Here is a 14,861-nt window from a genome sequence, read left to right as displayed (position 1 = left end):
TCAGCCCCAGGGGTGTGGTCCTCAGTGGGCTCTAGGAGAGGGAAATAAGACTCCCAGAGGTTGCCCACCTGGGCTAGATGGACCACTGATCTGAATCAGCGTAAGACATGGCATGTCTTTATTTTTAATGTTCTAATCTTATGCATTGTCATTTGTAATTACTAGAGCTGCCCTTCTTTCTCTTCCTCTTCCTGTCTCCCTCCGGCCTACTCTTACCTGTCCCCCAAACTCAGTGGAAGCCACAACAGGACCAATTCTGGTCTCTGTACGCAGACTGGCCCTCCTTCACCTGCCTTTCCCTCCCTCAGGTGAAATATGAAGTTGTGATGGAATTCTGGACATGGTGGGGGACAACATGTTCAAGAATTCCAGGGCCCCGTTTCCCAGTGAGGACGAAGCAGTATTTGGTCCCGAATTCCTTCAGAGAGGATAACATGGAGAGCCAGTGTGGCATAGCGGCTAGAGTGTTGGACTGGGAGTCGGGAGATCCGGTTCTAGTCCCCATTCGGCCATGGAAGCTCACTGGGTGACTTTGGGCCACTCACAGACTCTCAGCCCAACCCACCTCACAGGGTTGTTGTTGTGAGGATAAAATGGAGGAGGAGGAGGATTATGTATGCCGCCTTGGGTTCCTTAAGGAGGAAAAAAGGCGGGATATAAATAAATAAATAACATCAAGTAGGCCAGCTTACCAAAATCCTCAGTGAAGATGAAGACTGCTGAGAAGACCTCAGCTAAGAGACAGAATTCTGGCCAATGTGATAAGGCATCACCACAAAGCTTAGTAACTGCAAAGGGTTCTGGGAAATGTTCTATGATACCCATCAAACCTGGGAAATGCCAGGACATTTCTATCAGGCCATAGGAGATGTTCCAAGGGAAGTCTCCTGCCTCAGCAGGTGGATGTTGTCGTGGTGCTGCTGAGAGGGGCTGAGGACCTCACTGAGGATGCTAGTTTTGCACAAACTACAGGTCCCCACCCAGACAAAGGAAGTGGTGCACACCGAGGCTAGCATCAGGCTCTCCTCCTCCCCTCTCTGCCAGGCACCGTGACCTCCACCGCTTCACAATAGCCCTTGTTGCCCAAAGCAGGAACGTGCCCCTGGGGCCACCAAAAGCAGACAACACCAGTGGAAGGGCAAACTGGCACATGGACATTTTGGCCAAGATCTCCTGCTGTAGGAAACCATCTGAGCAGACCAATACAGTACAAAGTAGATCAAGCAGGTGCAAGGAAACCTCTGTATCTTTTTTTCCCCAACAGAAGACATTAACGCCAACACTGCCTCCTTCCTCATCATCACTTTGGCCTCCATCAGATGCCCCACTGGAAAGACTTGTACTACAGGTGATTCCACTGGCAGCCAAACATTTCCTCAGGAAGCTATTGGGTAGATCAGCCAGTGTCTGAGAGGCACTGTTCTCAATATTCACTGTTCTCTGGGGTGATCTCCAAGACGTCTCCTAGTCCAAGATTCTGGGGATTCTGGGTAAGTTGCAGCTTACATAGGATATCGTGCAATGCTTTTCGTCTATCTGCAAGGAAGCACAAAGGGTGACGGCATAAGAGAGGAGTTGTAGGACAACATGTGCTTTTTCAGGGTCACTGTCAAAACGTCCAAGGCTAAGAGAGCCATGATTAATCTTCTAACACTGAAACATATTCACAGTCATCCTGTGTATACTTGAAAATTAGTAGGAGAACACCTCAACACTGCCCTGTGGATGCAAATTACAGACAGGGATTGGTAGCGAAAAGCAAACTCTTATTTCAGGGAAGCTGCCAGCCATTAATGGTCTTCTCATCCCAGAGTTCCCCAGAATACAGTTAAAAAACCCATGGCCCTAAGCCTTTTGGTTTTGTATTTCTGAGAGCTCCTGTTCAGGGATCCAGTCCTCTTCCAGGGGGCCAGTGTGGTGTAGTGGTTAAAAGTGTTGGACTTGGGACTCGTTCTAGTCCCCACTCGGCCATGAAGCTCAAAGGGTGACTTTGGGCCAGTGACTGACTCTCAGCCTAACCTACCTCACAGGGTTGTTGTGAGGATATAATGGAGAGGAGGAGGATCATGTACATCGCCTTGGTCACCTTGGAAGAAGGGGTGTAGATGTAACCAAAAATGTAACAAAAAATGAATTTAATTCCTCTTCCCGTGATCCCACCCACTCACCCCCACCCTGGTAACATTCTTAGCCACTGAGCATGCTCTGTCCCCACTGAATTGTTTTGGGCACTTCCCCCCACCTTAATTCCCCCCCACCTTAATTCCGCCCCCCCACAAAGGAGTTTTGTTCTGTTTTACGGCAAACCTTTGAGCTTCCCCCAAGCATGCCAATAACTTCCCTCTTTTGTGTGGGTCATGCTGTTTTGGCTACACAAAGATCTACTGAGAATGAGCTCACTATTAGAATATAAGATACCTGGGGGTTCTTCCTCAGAGGAATCATCTATCACCAGAATCTCATAAGTATGAGTCCCTTCAGAAGCTCCTGAAATAGAAACCAGAAGAAAGAAGCAGAGCAATCAAACCGCTTCAAAACAGACATAAATAACTCTCCTATCTAACTATACATGTGGAAGCCTGGCCTTAACTGGGCTCCCTTTCACAATTCTGTACCGAACTGTGGAACTCCCTTCCTATTGACTTGCCCCTTTTACACAGGTGTCCAGGCAAGCCTTGAAGCCTCCCTTTTCAGTACTGCCTTTAATGGAGAGCATAACTAGCTTAAAGTATTATGTACACTTTCTAATGTGGCTATTATATCTTCGCTCTTGTTTGTAGGTTGCTTTGTGAGGGCATAGCCCTAAAAAGTGACTTTAACAAATGTTTATTTATTTAAATAGACTATCTGTGCATGCCAAGCCTCAGCTCCAGCACTCTGTACCAGTCTGGAACCATGTGATGCAGAAACTGGGACATGCAAAGAGGCAACCATCCCATATTTAAGACAAAGTTCTTGGCGTGCAATCCTATTGGGATGGCCATAAGCCTCCAAACCCAGAGACTTACAGCCAGCCAATGCAGAGTGGGAGAAGCGGTGGAGGCCATTTTTACCTCCATGTTCCTCCCACTCTGTATTTTGGTTAGATGGGCTTTTCATCCATGTAGCTGGGGTGTGTCAGAGCGGGAAGGAAGGAGGCTGGGGAGGCACATGGATGCATCATAAGCCAGCCTCCCCAGTCCCCTCTCCTCCCACCAGCACCCCCCCCTTCCCGCCTCTCCAAGGTTGCTTTTGTGAGTCCGGAGAGGCAGCTGGCGCAGTTCTCTCAGCTGGGAGGGGGAGGGGTGGGGAGCTCAGATTCCTAGGTCTGAGGTTGGAGCGCTCTCGGATCTGGGAGTCTGAAATATTCTATAGCTTAGCTCCCCAGACTCTGTCTAGGGGCTATAAGATTGCTCTCTTATTATATTTATTGCTGCACTTATTATATTTCTATATTGCTTCTCATATGTACAGATCTTTCATGGTTAGAGACTCAGCACCTGTCATTTGAGAAATTAACCTCCCATTCCTGGTCTTCCAAAACTTACTTCTGCTGGTTTGGGTTCACTTCCCCCTACAGAAACCAAAGTGACTTTCTCAGAAGCTAAGCAGGGTCAGCCCTGGTTAGTACTTGGATGGGAGACCGTCTGGGAATCAGGCTTCCTGCACTGAGCAGGGGGTTGGACTCGATGGTCTTGCAGGCACCTTCCAACCCTATGATTCTATATCTGCCTTCTGTATCTGCTTCCGTTGCTTCCAGCTCGCTTGGCTCCTCTTTTTGCCTGATGAAGACCAGTAGAGGGACTTCTGGCCTGGGGCAAGCATTATAGAGGAGCTCTTCTTTGCTGTGGAGCGCGTGACCCACCTTCCCCCACCTCCTCTTTCTTCACCTCCACAGAGCACCCAGCAAGAGAGTCTGTGGACCTTCTCCTGCTCATCCTTCAGGGCAGGAACAGCAACCAATCCAATGGCAAAGCTGTATTTGTCTGCGCAATGGGGAAAGGTAAGGGAGAGAAAAGGAGGGTCATCTTTGCTAGCCATGATGGTAAGAACATAAGAAGAGCCAGGTTGGATCAGACCAAGGGTCCATCTAGCCCAGCATCCTGTTCACACAGTGGCCAACCAGCTGTTGACCAGGGACCCACAAGCAGGGCATGAGCGGAACAGCACCCCTCCCACCCATGTTGCCCAGCTACTGGTTTAGGGATGGACGAAAGTCCCTTACCTGGTCCCGCAGCTTTTTTCGGGGGGGGGGAGGTGCTCCGTTTCTCCCCCCCGAAATTCTTGGCGGGTGGGGAGGCGCCCCGTCCCTCCCTACCAAAATTCTGGCCGGGGGGGAGCGCCCCGCCTCTCCGGCTGCGAAAGAAAAAAGTAAAGTAAAACAAAAAACAAAAAAACGTGATAGGCTACGTAAAGATTTACGTAGCCTATCATGGCTAGATTTTCAAAGTCAGCCGTGATAGGCTACGTAAATCTTTACATAGCCTATTATGTTTTTTTTTTACTTTGAAATGGCGGCAGTGGCAGCCGGTCGGAAGACCGGCCGCCGCCGTACCGCCGCTGGGACCCGCCGCCGCAAGGGACATTCACACGAGGCAAGTCCCATCCCGGGCATTCGGCCTCCCGGAGATTCGTGGAGAAATTCTCCGACATCCCTAGTGTACATAGGCTCATTGCCTCTGGTACTGGAGGTAGCACAGAGCCATCAGGACTAGGAGCCATCGATAGTCTTTCCTCCAGGAATTTGTCAACCCCCCTTTTAAAGCCATCCAAACTGGTGGACATCACTACTTCCTGTGGTAGCGAATTCCATAGTTTAACTCTGCACTGTGTGAAGCAGTCCTTCCTTTTATCTGTCCTGAATCTCCCACCAATCAGCTTCATGAGATGACCCTGGGTCCTAGTATTTGGAGCGAGGGAGAAAAATGTCTCTCTATCCACATTCCCCACACCATGCATAATTCTGCAGACCTCTATCATGCCTCCCCTTACCCTCCTCTTTTCCAAGCTAAACAATCCCAGCTGTTGCAACCTTCTCTCATAGGGGAGATGCTCCAGCCCCTTGATCATTTGAGTTGCGCTTCTCTGCACCTTTCTGCCTGAATCATGCCTGCCCTGCCCAATACTGTTCTTAACATAAGGACCAACTTTCCCTATGTGACCATGGCTCAGGGGCATAAACGTTTGGGAGCCCTTCTCTTGGCTGAAAATAAACACAGAAATAATAATAATAATTATTATTTATATCCCGCCTTTTCCCCAATACTGGGACTCAAGGCGGCCTTATGACGTTAAAACTTCTACAATTAAAAACTATGAATAGAAACATAAATACAACTGTACAAACGTTAAAAATGTAATATTAAAATCAATATTAAAATTGTAAAAATATTAAAACATTAAAAGACAACCACCCCACCAAACATTAAAAGACAACCACCAAACAAAGGTTTGCTTCCCCCCCCCCCTTTAACTAATGGACATGATATTTATTAGCAGAAACCAAGAAAAAAGTAATCACACAAGCTGGATTTTTCTTGAAACAGAAGATTCCTGAGCTGGTAGTAAAATTATAAAAACAACTAAGATCAAGAGAGCTCTACTTCACAAAGACTATCGGCAAAGACAGAAAAGCAAATTTTGGATAAAAAGTCAAGTTGTTCCTTTGGCATATATACACCCTAGTTTTGGGGCATGATAGGTCTTTTTACCTCTAGGGAGCAATCCCATGGCTGCTAGTCAGCAGCTAGACAGCCATAGGATATCTGATTTTCCGGGAAACCTGCGCTCCGAGGTCGTTTCCCAGAGAACCAACCTTCCCCCCTTTCCACGCTGCTGTGCAGGCAGCCCCGTGCTCTGCGCTCGCAAGAGGAGTGCGAAGCGGCCAAAACAGGGCGTACCGGGGCGGGGAGGGCAGAAATGCCGGTATGACACAACTATGTGTCCTCCAGCAACCTCCTCCCCTGCTCCGCCTTCCCGTGGTTAGACAGCCGAAATCGGCTGTCTAGCCGCAAATGCAGGGCGGGAGACGTGTGGAGGGAACAATCCCCTCTGTGCTTCTCCTGCCCTGCATTGGATAGGCAGTCGACTCCGAGTTCGGAGGCGGCTGCCAACCTGCATAGGATTGCGCCAAGTTGCAGTTAGTTTCTTTCTTGTTTACTAAGGCACCTATTGGAGTAGAGGGTGATGAGGCACAGCCAGATACTTCTATGGGGGTAGTGTGCACGTGTGTAGAAGGCCAAAGGGATGAGAATGGAGAAGCAACGAGGGATAACAAAAGATTTCACCACCACCACCTTTTGGGAGACTCAACCTCATATCTTCTGGAAAGTTCTGTTATCCCATAGATTTGTGGGAGTCAGCCATTGCTTAGATGCCCTTTGCCTGGTAGCCCAAGGAAAACCATGGCTAAAATATTTGCATTTAAAGGTCTGTGCTCTGGGAAGAATGACCTCGCCTATTCTAAACAGGGAATGTGGTTTCAGGGAAGTTAGCTCCAGAACATAAAGTACAAACCCAATATTTCTACGCAACATTTTCTCCCTATTACCTGTGGTGTGAAATACATTTTATCTCACTCTCAGGGGGGTTCAATGGGGTTTACAGTGAGGTCAAGAGTAGGAACTTGCAGCCCCCCAGATGTGTTGGCATACAACTCCCATCAGCCTTAAACTGATGGGCTAGCCAATGGTGAGCAATGTGTACTTGACCTAGATACACATTCATAACTATGCGGCTTTATACTGCATGTTTATTTTATTTTATTTATTTATTTATTTCATTTCTATACCGCCCAATAACCGAAGCTCTCTGGGCGGTTCACAAAAATTATTTGTTTACTCACAAAGTAGCCCATACATAAGCAAATATTATATATATATATATATATATATATATATAATGTTTGCTCACAACAAAACCACATTAAATTCAGTGGTGCTTACAACACAGATGAGTGTATACAGGCTGCAATCCTATGCACGCTTACTTAAGAATAAGCCCCAGTGGGGTTATGAGTAAATATGCATGAATATGTCGTAAGAAAGCTAAGGATTGCACTCCTTAAGTAAGAACATAAGTAAGTTAAGAACTTCTGCTCCGCCTGCCTTTCTTAGCGAGGAGGCAAAAAAAAAAAACCAAAGCAAGGAGCCACAATGAATGAAAAAACCAAAGCCATGTGCAGTGCAATACTACACACGTCTACTCAGAAGTAAATCCCACTGAAATCAACGGTGATTACTCTAGGTAAGTACACACATTAACTTTGGCGTTTGTTTGTTTGTTCTGACGTTTGTACTGTGTGTTTTTAGCATATTGTACACCACCAAGAAAACTTACTAGGGGATTCAAAAGCATAATAAATACATAAATCTAAGATTAATCTGCAACAGGATTTTTCAGTTGCCTCAAACACAGGCCCTGTTGTCCTAAATGAAGAAAAACACACACACAACAGCAACTTATATTATTACAGGTAACACGATTTCCCCGCGCCTTGCAAAACGAGAATAAGCTCCCGCTCAGGTCTTCAGCTCCCCACGTGCAACCAACCGCAGGCCTCCGGAGGGCGGCGCTTGCCTTTATCTCCGCCCACCCTGCTGGGGCAGAGCGCGCGCTCCCGGTAAAAGAAAGGGCGGGGACAGAACGCCTTCAAAGCCTGAAGGAGCGAATCGCAAGCCGCCATGCAAATAAGCCGTCTTCTTTCTTTTTCAGAGATCACGTTTGCGACCTCTGCGGGGATGGATGCTGATGGCGCAAACGTAGCTCCAGGACCAATCAGCCGCTGGGGGGGGCGTGGTCTTCTGGGCGGCGCTTTGGCTCCCGCCGGCGACTTGAAAAAAAGGGGAGAGAAACAGAAGGCGGTTGAGCGGTGTGCGCACGCGCTCTGCCGGCTCCCTTCCCAAGATGGCGGCCGCGAGGTACTTCCGGATTTCGCGCTGGTGCTCGCGCGCCGGCGCGTTGAGGAGGAAGTCCCTTCTCAAGATGGCTGCAGCGAGGGGCTTTGGGAGGGCGTGGGGACCTTTCCGCGCTGCTAGTTCCCCCTTGGGCCTCAGGGTGAGCCTCCCCCCCTCCCGCCCCCTCCCCCTTTCATGTCTACCTATCCATTGCAGCCCTTCGGGTATTATTTAGTGTTGGGTGCTTAGTATTGTGCTTTAAACGTGTTTTTAATATATGTGAGCTGTCAAAAATAAATGAATTATTAGGGGGGGCTTTTTTGGGGGGGCGCTGATTTAACCCGGATTAATTTACGCGGCGTATCTACCCCTGTTTTTGTGCGCGATTGCTAAAGCGGGTGATCCCTCCTTGGATTCCACGTGCAGCATGCGTGGGAGTTGTTCTTGGTGGCGGAGGCGAAGCTTGTTAAGCTGTTCTGACTGTGAATATCTGAGTGCCTGATGCTGCTGTGTAGTCTAGCTGAGGTTCAGGGCCGAGGCCTACCTCAGTCCAGGGCTGTGGCCAGCCTAAAAGTCTCTGGGTGGGGGTGCCAAATATGTGTGTGTGTGTGTGGGGGGGGTCAGTTCATCTGGTTTGTGGGTCTGTTAGTGGGGGGGGTCAGTTCATCTGGTTTGTGGGTCTGTTAGTGGGGGGGGTCAGTTCATCTGGTTTGTGGGTCTGTTAGTGGGGGGGGTCAGTTCATCTGGTTTGTGGGTCTGTTAGTGGGGGGGGGTCAGTTCATCTGGTTTGTGGGTCTGTTAGTGGGGGGGGGTCAGTTCATCTGGTTTGTGGGTCTGTTAGTGGGGGGGGGTCAGTTCATCTGGTTTGTGGGTCTGTTAGAGACAACGTTGCAAACTTTTCAGAAATTGTTAAAAACGGCGGGGGCAGAGAGAATTGATGGAGGCTGCCCCCCCGCCCCCCGCTACACGCCCGACTTGCTCGGAGTTGCGGTGTTTTCCCAGGGTCTTGCTCAGGGCTCTTTCTTAGCCGTATTACCTGAGATCTTGTAACGGTAGGTATAGGTGTAGTCCATCCTTCCTCAGTCTGGTGCTCTCCAGATGTGTTGGGCTAAAACTCCCATCATCCCCAAGCTCCTTGGCCATCCAGTCAGCCATTAAACTGTTATTTTTTTTTGGGGGGGTGAGGGTGGGGCGGCTGCCATCTGGCCTCCAAATCTACCTTGCCAGGTTGCTCTGAGGATAAATCTACCTGCTGGGTTGTGAGGATACGATGGGGGAGGGGAGAACTGTGAGCTCCTTGGTGGAAATGTGAGGTATAAATGGACTAAATAAAATAATAGTAGTGTGGTTGGAAGGTGTGATAGTAATCTGGCTTAGGTGCAATCCTATGCATGTTGAAACAGAAAAAAGTCCTCCAATTCCAGTTGTAGGACTTTTCCTCTGTGTCAACACGCACAGGATTGCACCCTTATGCGTTCTGGAGTCTGTGTAGGATCACTAATGCTGCAATACTATACACATTTACTTGGGAGTTAGTCTCATTGAGCACAGTGGGACTTACTTCTGAGTAGACATGCACAGGACTGCACTATAAAGGTAGGGGCAGGCCCAAGATTTCTTTTTATTTGCCCCTCTAAAGTGTCCACCCTTAGATCCTTACATACTTGACATGAGTTGTTGTATCTTCCTTCTTTCTCTCACCAAAACTATATTAGCCATTTAGCATACACATTGCTGAAGCCGCTTTTAAAAATAATAATCAAGGCTCTGTGTCTTGCACGGTAGGCAAAGTTTCAGCAGATGCTAAGCAACAGAAAAACTGCATCTATTGCCATTTTTGCTTGTTGCACGCATGGGTAGGCAAAAGGGCTTGTCAGAAAGAAAAGGCAGCTTATCTACTGCTCAGCCCATGACCCTGTTATCCGTGTGTTAACTCCCTGCTCTTCAAAAGTTTTCAGTGGCAGCACTCTGCTCTGAAGCCTGTGAATTAATAATAATAAAGAAGGTGCTACTGAGCATGTGCTGAACACCTTTCTCACCATGTTGAGTAACCATAACTGACTCATGCCCACCCAGGATTATGTTCTTATGATCAGACGCAGGGGTGGACAACGTCTAGGCCAAAACATCTGGACAGCCACAACTCCCAGTATCCCCCACTGTTGGCTATGCTGACTAGGGCTGATGGGACATGTAGGCCAAAACATCCGGGGGGCCACAAGTTGCCCACCCCTGCATTCCCAGACTCCCATTCTATAGCTACTTCGATCATCCACTTTATTTTTTATTTATTCATTAATTTATTTACATTTGTATCCTCCTTTTCAGTCAGGATTGGTTTCTTTATATGCCCCTTTTCTACTCGAAAAGGTTCGAAGCAGTTCACAACAGCAAATCAGGCATGACGTAAAAACGTTACAGTTAAAGCATTTTGTTTTGAAGATCAGAGATCTCATTTTTATGAGCTTTCTCGGGCGGGGGGATGTATGTGGATGACCACTGTTTGGAGGTGACATGCTTGTCATTTATTTCATTGAGATCCTGCCATTCCGTCAAAGAATGGCAGTCAAGCCGGTGAACAGTAACATCTAGACTGAAAACAAAATCTTAATTAAATTGTAACATAAAAGCAAATACATTATCATACAATTAAAAACACAACACCAGAAGAGAAACGGCGTTGGCCAATTAAAAAAACCCTTCAGTAGCAGATAGGCTTATATGCCAAAGGCCCGCATGAATAAAAACATTAGGGCTGGATGTGCCTGACCTCGTCTGATCTCGGAAGCTAAGCAGGGTCAGCCCTGGTTAGTGCTTGGATGGGAGACTGCCTGGGAATCAGGCTTCCTGCATTGAGCAGGGGGTTGGGCTCGATGGTCTTGTAGGCCCCTTCCAACCCTATGATTCTATTCTATTTTTGCCTGCTGGCAGAAGGCCAACAGAGATGGACCAACTTGGCTTCCGTCTGCAGGACATCACAGAGCCTGGGAGCACCACTGTGAAGGAGCTTCTCTTGATACCACTGCCATCAGATGGTCCTCCCCTGCAGATCGTAAAATCCAGGCAGGCTCGTATGAGAGAAGGCGATCTTTCACCTTATCGCTTAGCAATCTTGTACTTTTTTGATTTTTCTCAGTCCCATGTTACTCCATGCAGCTTTTGGATTCCACCTAGCTATGAGGATACCTCAGATCTCATGACTAACCTTTTCTTCTGCCTGTCTCCCTTCAGGGCCTGGCTACTGTCATTCCCAAGGTCTCCCAAGTAGATAATTCTTCCGATTTCTTGGGCAGAGTTCCACACCGCAAGCACCCTGGCATCCTCCACCTCAAAAGTGTCAGGCTTCCACCTGAATTGGTAGAAGTGGCTTGCTTTCTGGTGGCTGGTGAGTAAAACCCATACCGTGTTAAGCGCAGGGGATGCCGGTGTGGACGGAAGGCTGTGGGGCTGTTCTTCATTCTGGAATCACGTGCGGTACAAGACTGCTGAGTGGGCCTGGTTCACTTTTCCACCTTGAATGTGTCTTAACAAACAACTGTTCCCTGCAGCATGGTTCTGTTGTGAAGGCCTTCTAACTTGACCCTCAGGAAGGGAGGGTAGATTTGGACAGCTAGTGGTAGCACTTAGATCATCATTTTAGCACCTCGTCTTTTAGATTTGGTGTTTTCAATCTGTATTTTGAATCTGCGTTGCTGCTAGGTTTTATTCTGGTCGTATTCTGGTTGCATTGTTATACTGTGATTTTAATGCTTTCATATTTTATATTTTATCCTGTGCTTTTTGGCTTTAACTTTTGTGAACCGCCCAGAGAACTTTGGTTATTGGCGGGTTTAGAAATGAAATAAATAAATAAATAAATAAATCAGTTGACATGCTGGAGGAAGGAGCCCATAGATTAATGTAGATAGAGCAGAGGTGGGCAGAAAGTAGATCTCCAGATGGTTTGGCCCTCAACTCCCTGACCATTGGCCATGCTGGAAGGGGCTTCTGGGAGCTGCAGTCCCAAAACATCTGGAGATCTATCTTCTGCCCACCCCTGAGACAGAGCATAACCTTTGGAAACAGAAGGTCCCAGGTTCAATTTCTGGCATTCCCAGTGAAAAGGACCAGGGAGCAGCTGATGAGGAAGGCCTCAGATCCTGGACTGGAGAGCCTCTGCTGACAGGCAGTATTGGGCTAGATGGACAAATACTCTGACACGGTAAAAGTCAGCTTTCTGTGTTCCAAAAATGCCCATCCCCTATTCATTGTGAAAACACCTGGTTGGGTGTGTGAGCTCCTGGGTGGAAGCCACACTTCTTTTCTGCCCTTATCTTTTGACATATCCGGCACGTGACCTTGGCTTCTGCAGTAACACCCTTCTGCTCTCTTAAACAGCGCAGCCCTCTCCCCTTACACTTGGAGCTCCCTGCTAGGGTTCCTTTCTATTTTCCTTCAAAGCTTTTCTTCAGCCTCACGAAGAGATGTAAAATTTCTGAGAATTTTGAAGCTCTGTGGAGGAAACACATTTTTCCCCATGGTTGTTTGGGTGGGGATAGGGGGAAGAGAAATACTTTGTTTTAGTGCTCTTTACAGATCTAAAATCATTTCGTTGTTTTAGGACTGCCTTCCCCAACCTGGAGTCTTCCGGATGTCTTGGACTTCAGCTCCAGGTCAATGGTTAGGAATGCTGGGTGTTCTCAGGGTTTGTTTCAGAAAGAAAACAGAAATTTTGGGGGAAAGGGCCTTCACTTCTCTAAACCGACCTCGTCCGTGGAACACAGGGTTGGTCCTCTGGATGTTGTTGGACTGCTGCTTCCATCAGACCCAGCCAGCATAATGGAAATCAGTCCAACCACATCTAGGGCAGTACACATTCCCCATTCCCTATTCGAGCATCTTACTAGGCCTAAACCATGCAACTACATTTGTGTATGTCCATCCCCTGACACTTGTCTCCCGTTCCTCTTACCTTCAGTCCCTCTGTTATCTCCCCGACTGTTAACATTTGTAGGCTACTTGAGGCAAGGATCCATCTCTTTCTGCTTATGTTATTCTGCAAAGCCAAAGTGGGCAGTCTTTAGGCGAGCAGGATCTACTTTGGATATTTTTTTTAACTAGCACCCAAATTTCCACCAACTGGACTTGGGTGCAAAACGGTAACTCAGGAGGTGGAGCCAATTACCTGCTCTCCTCCATGCTGGGATGGTCTCTGTATACACTTACAAACCCATATCTGACTTAACAGCAGATCAGGGATTTTTAGAGTCTGTTTAGGGTGGAAAAAAACTTCCTTAGTAGTGGTAAATAATTTGAAGACAAAAACCCTAGCTGTGTGCTGCAAATCATCCAGTGAAGTACGATTAGGTCCCGATCTCCCTTCTTTTCACCCCTTATATAAAAGCATCACGTATGTTGGTGGAAGTCACGAAGAGTCAGAAGCAGCTGAACGAATGAACAACAACAATGTTGGTGGCGCCATATCTACGATAATAAAATTGGAAGGTACTCTAGCTCTCAGAGAGGGAGCTGCTATGGTGCCTCCATCTTTCCTCCTTTTCCTTCTTCCAGAATCCTCCATGCGCAATCTGGAGGAACAGGGCAAGGCCCTCATCAACTACCTGTGGAGCCGCAAGCGCCCCGTGGAGGCCGGGGACTTGCGCAAGAAGGCGCACCTGGTGGAGCAGAAGCTCCGGGAGGCAGCGGGGGCCCGTGCCCATCAGGAAGGTGAGTCTGGGACTGTGGGGTCACTGTGGAGGAGAGGGCAGAGTGGCAGAGGAGATAGGGGCATACATAGCACGGCCTTGCCGATGATGGGTTGGCATTGATTTTTGGTAGGGCTGCAGTGCGCAATTGATTTGGTTGGCTTCATTGCATTAAAATGTGCCCTCAGTTATCCTGGCAGCAGTTGATAGGTTTTAAGTAATTTTTAAGTATACCGTCGTTAGACTAATAACGACAGTATGATAAAATATTTTTGAAATAGAAGTACTTAAAAAAAAATGTAGATAGCAAGTTCCATTTTAGAAGAGGCATTTCCCCTTCTCTTGCACACTTGAATTCCTTTTCTACCATAATGCCTGTTGCAACTAGAGATGTCTGAGAAATCTGCAGTGGGTGTAAATGAGTTTGCATTTCTATGAATCCAACCTGTGGATTCTGCAGCGGACTGGTTTTTCCCAAGTCTCACGGATTTGTTGGCTGGGTTTTTTTTTTACCGGGGGAGGGGGCAGGCTGGGGGTACGTGCAAATGAACATAATTGCAAGTCCATACTTGCAGAAGCGTGCACTTGAAAATAAGCAAAATTCTCATACCAAAAATATGATAGCGTCGATGAATGCACGATGGAATGAAAGATGCCTGACAATCCGAGAATTGCAGACAGAATGGATTTAACAAAATCCGTACATCCCTAATCACAACATGCGCATGAACCTTTTTTGCTTCACCTTTTTTACTTCAGAACAATGATGTATGCAGATGCCTACAGTAAGACTTGTACTGATGAATCGCCTAAGCTGAGGTGTTATTTTTTTAATTGGGCGACATCCATGGTTCACAGAGCACTTTGTGCATTTAACTCTATTGAAGGAGTGCTAGCAGCGCTCCGCCTAGTTATGACCTTTTGGATTTTTTGAGATTCCCAACTTGTTGCTCTAAAAGAAAAAGAGTAGGTTCGTAGTCCTCATGGTTGCAGAGGTGAATTTAGCGTGATGAAAGTAAAACCACAGCAGTCGCCTTATGTGAGGCTGAGATGCAACATGCTTTCTGACAATTCCTCAGCTTGGCCCAAGCTGAGAGTCTCAGCCTTCACTCTCTTTGGACCAAAGGGCTGTGGGAGGAGGCATCTTGGCAACGACAAATAATAAGCTGGTTATCAAAGCCAGCCAATATTTTTGGACCACTGCTGTGACTTAATCTAGTGAATTCGCTTGGTGGGTTATGGTCTCATAAAAAGTTATCCTTCTCAAGAAATCCTTTTTCTTTTTTGTGGGCTGGTTGCCTGG

General features: G+C 47.4%; 1 protein-coding gene and 1 long non-coding RNA gene across 2 annotated transcripts in view; one reads left to right on the top strand and one right to left on the bottom strand.

Moving 5' to 3' along the window:
• Nucleotides 1–1,226: 1,226 nt before the first annotated feature.
• On the bottom strand, nucleotides 1,227–7,576 carry LOC146342335 (uncharacterized). The gene is made up of 5 exons (XR_014784132.1): nucleotides 7,452–7,576; nucleotides 4,205–4,335; nucleotides 3,845–3,965; nucleotides 2,419–2,487; nucleotides 1,227–1,536 (listed from the first exon to the last, which is right to left on the bottom strand). It is a non-coding gene; the product is annotated as an uncharacterized LOC146342335 (long non-coding RNA).
• Nucleotides 7,577–7,940: 364 nt separating this feature from the next.
• Nucleotides 7,941–14,861, top strand: part of METTL17 (methyltransferase like 17) — a 34,559-nt gene continuing 27,638 nt past the window's right edge. The window contains exons 1-3 of the mRNA XM_084806096.1: nucleotides 7,941–8,034; nucleotides 11,106–11,259; nucleotides 13,425–13,580. Coding sequence (XP_084662222.1) covers nucleotides 7,963–8,034; nucleotides 11,106–11,259; nucleotides 13,425–13,580 — 382 coding nt within the window. The 5' untranslated portion in view covers nucleotides 7,941–7,962. The remainder of the gene's footprint in view (nucleotides 8,035–11,105; nucleotides 11,260–13,424; nucleotides 13,581–14,861) is intronic.

This window comes from Heloderma suspectum, chromosome 6 (genome assembly GCF_057233095.1).
Source record: "Heloderma suspectum isolate Gila_16-S chromosome 6, 16-S_ref, whole genome shotgun sequence".
Taxonomy (NCBI): Eukaryota; Metazoa; Chordata; class Lepidosauria; order Squamata; family Helodermatidae; genus Heloderma; species Heloderma suspectum.
Note: the sequence above shows the minus strand (reverse complement) of the source record. Positions and strands in the feature narration are given on the sequence as shown.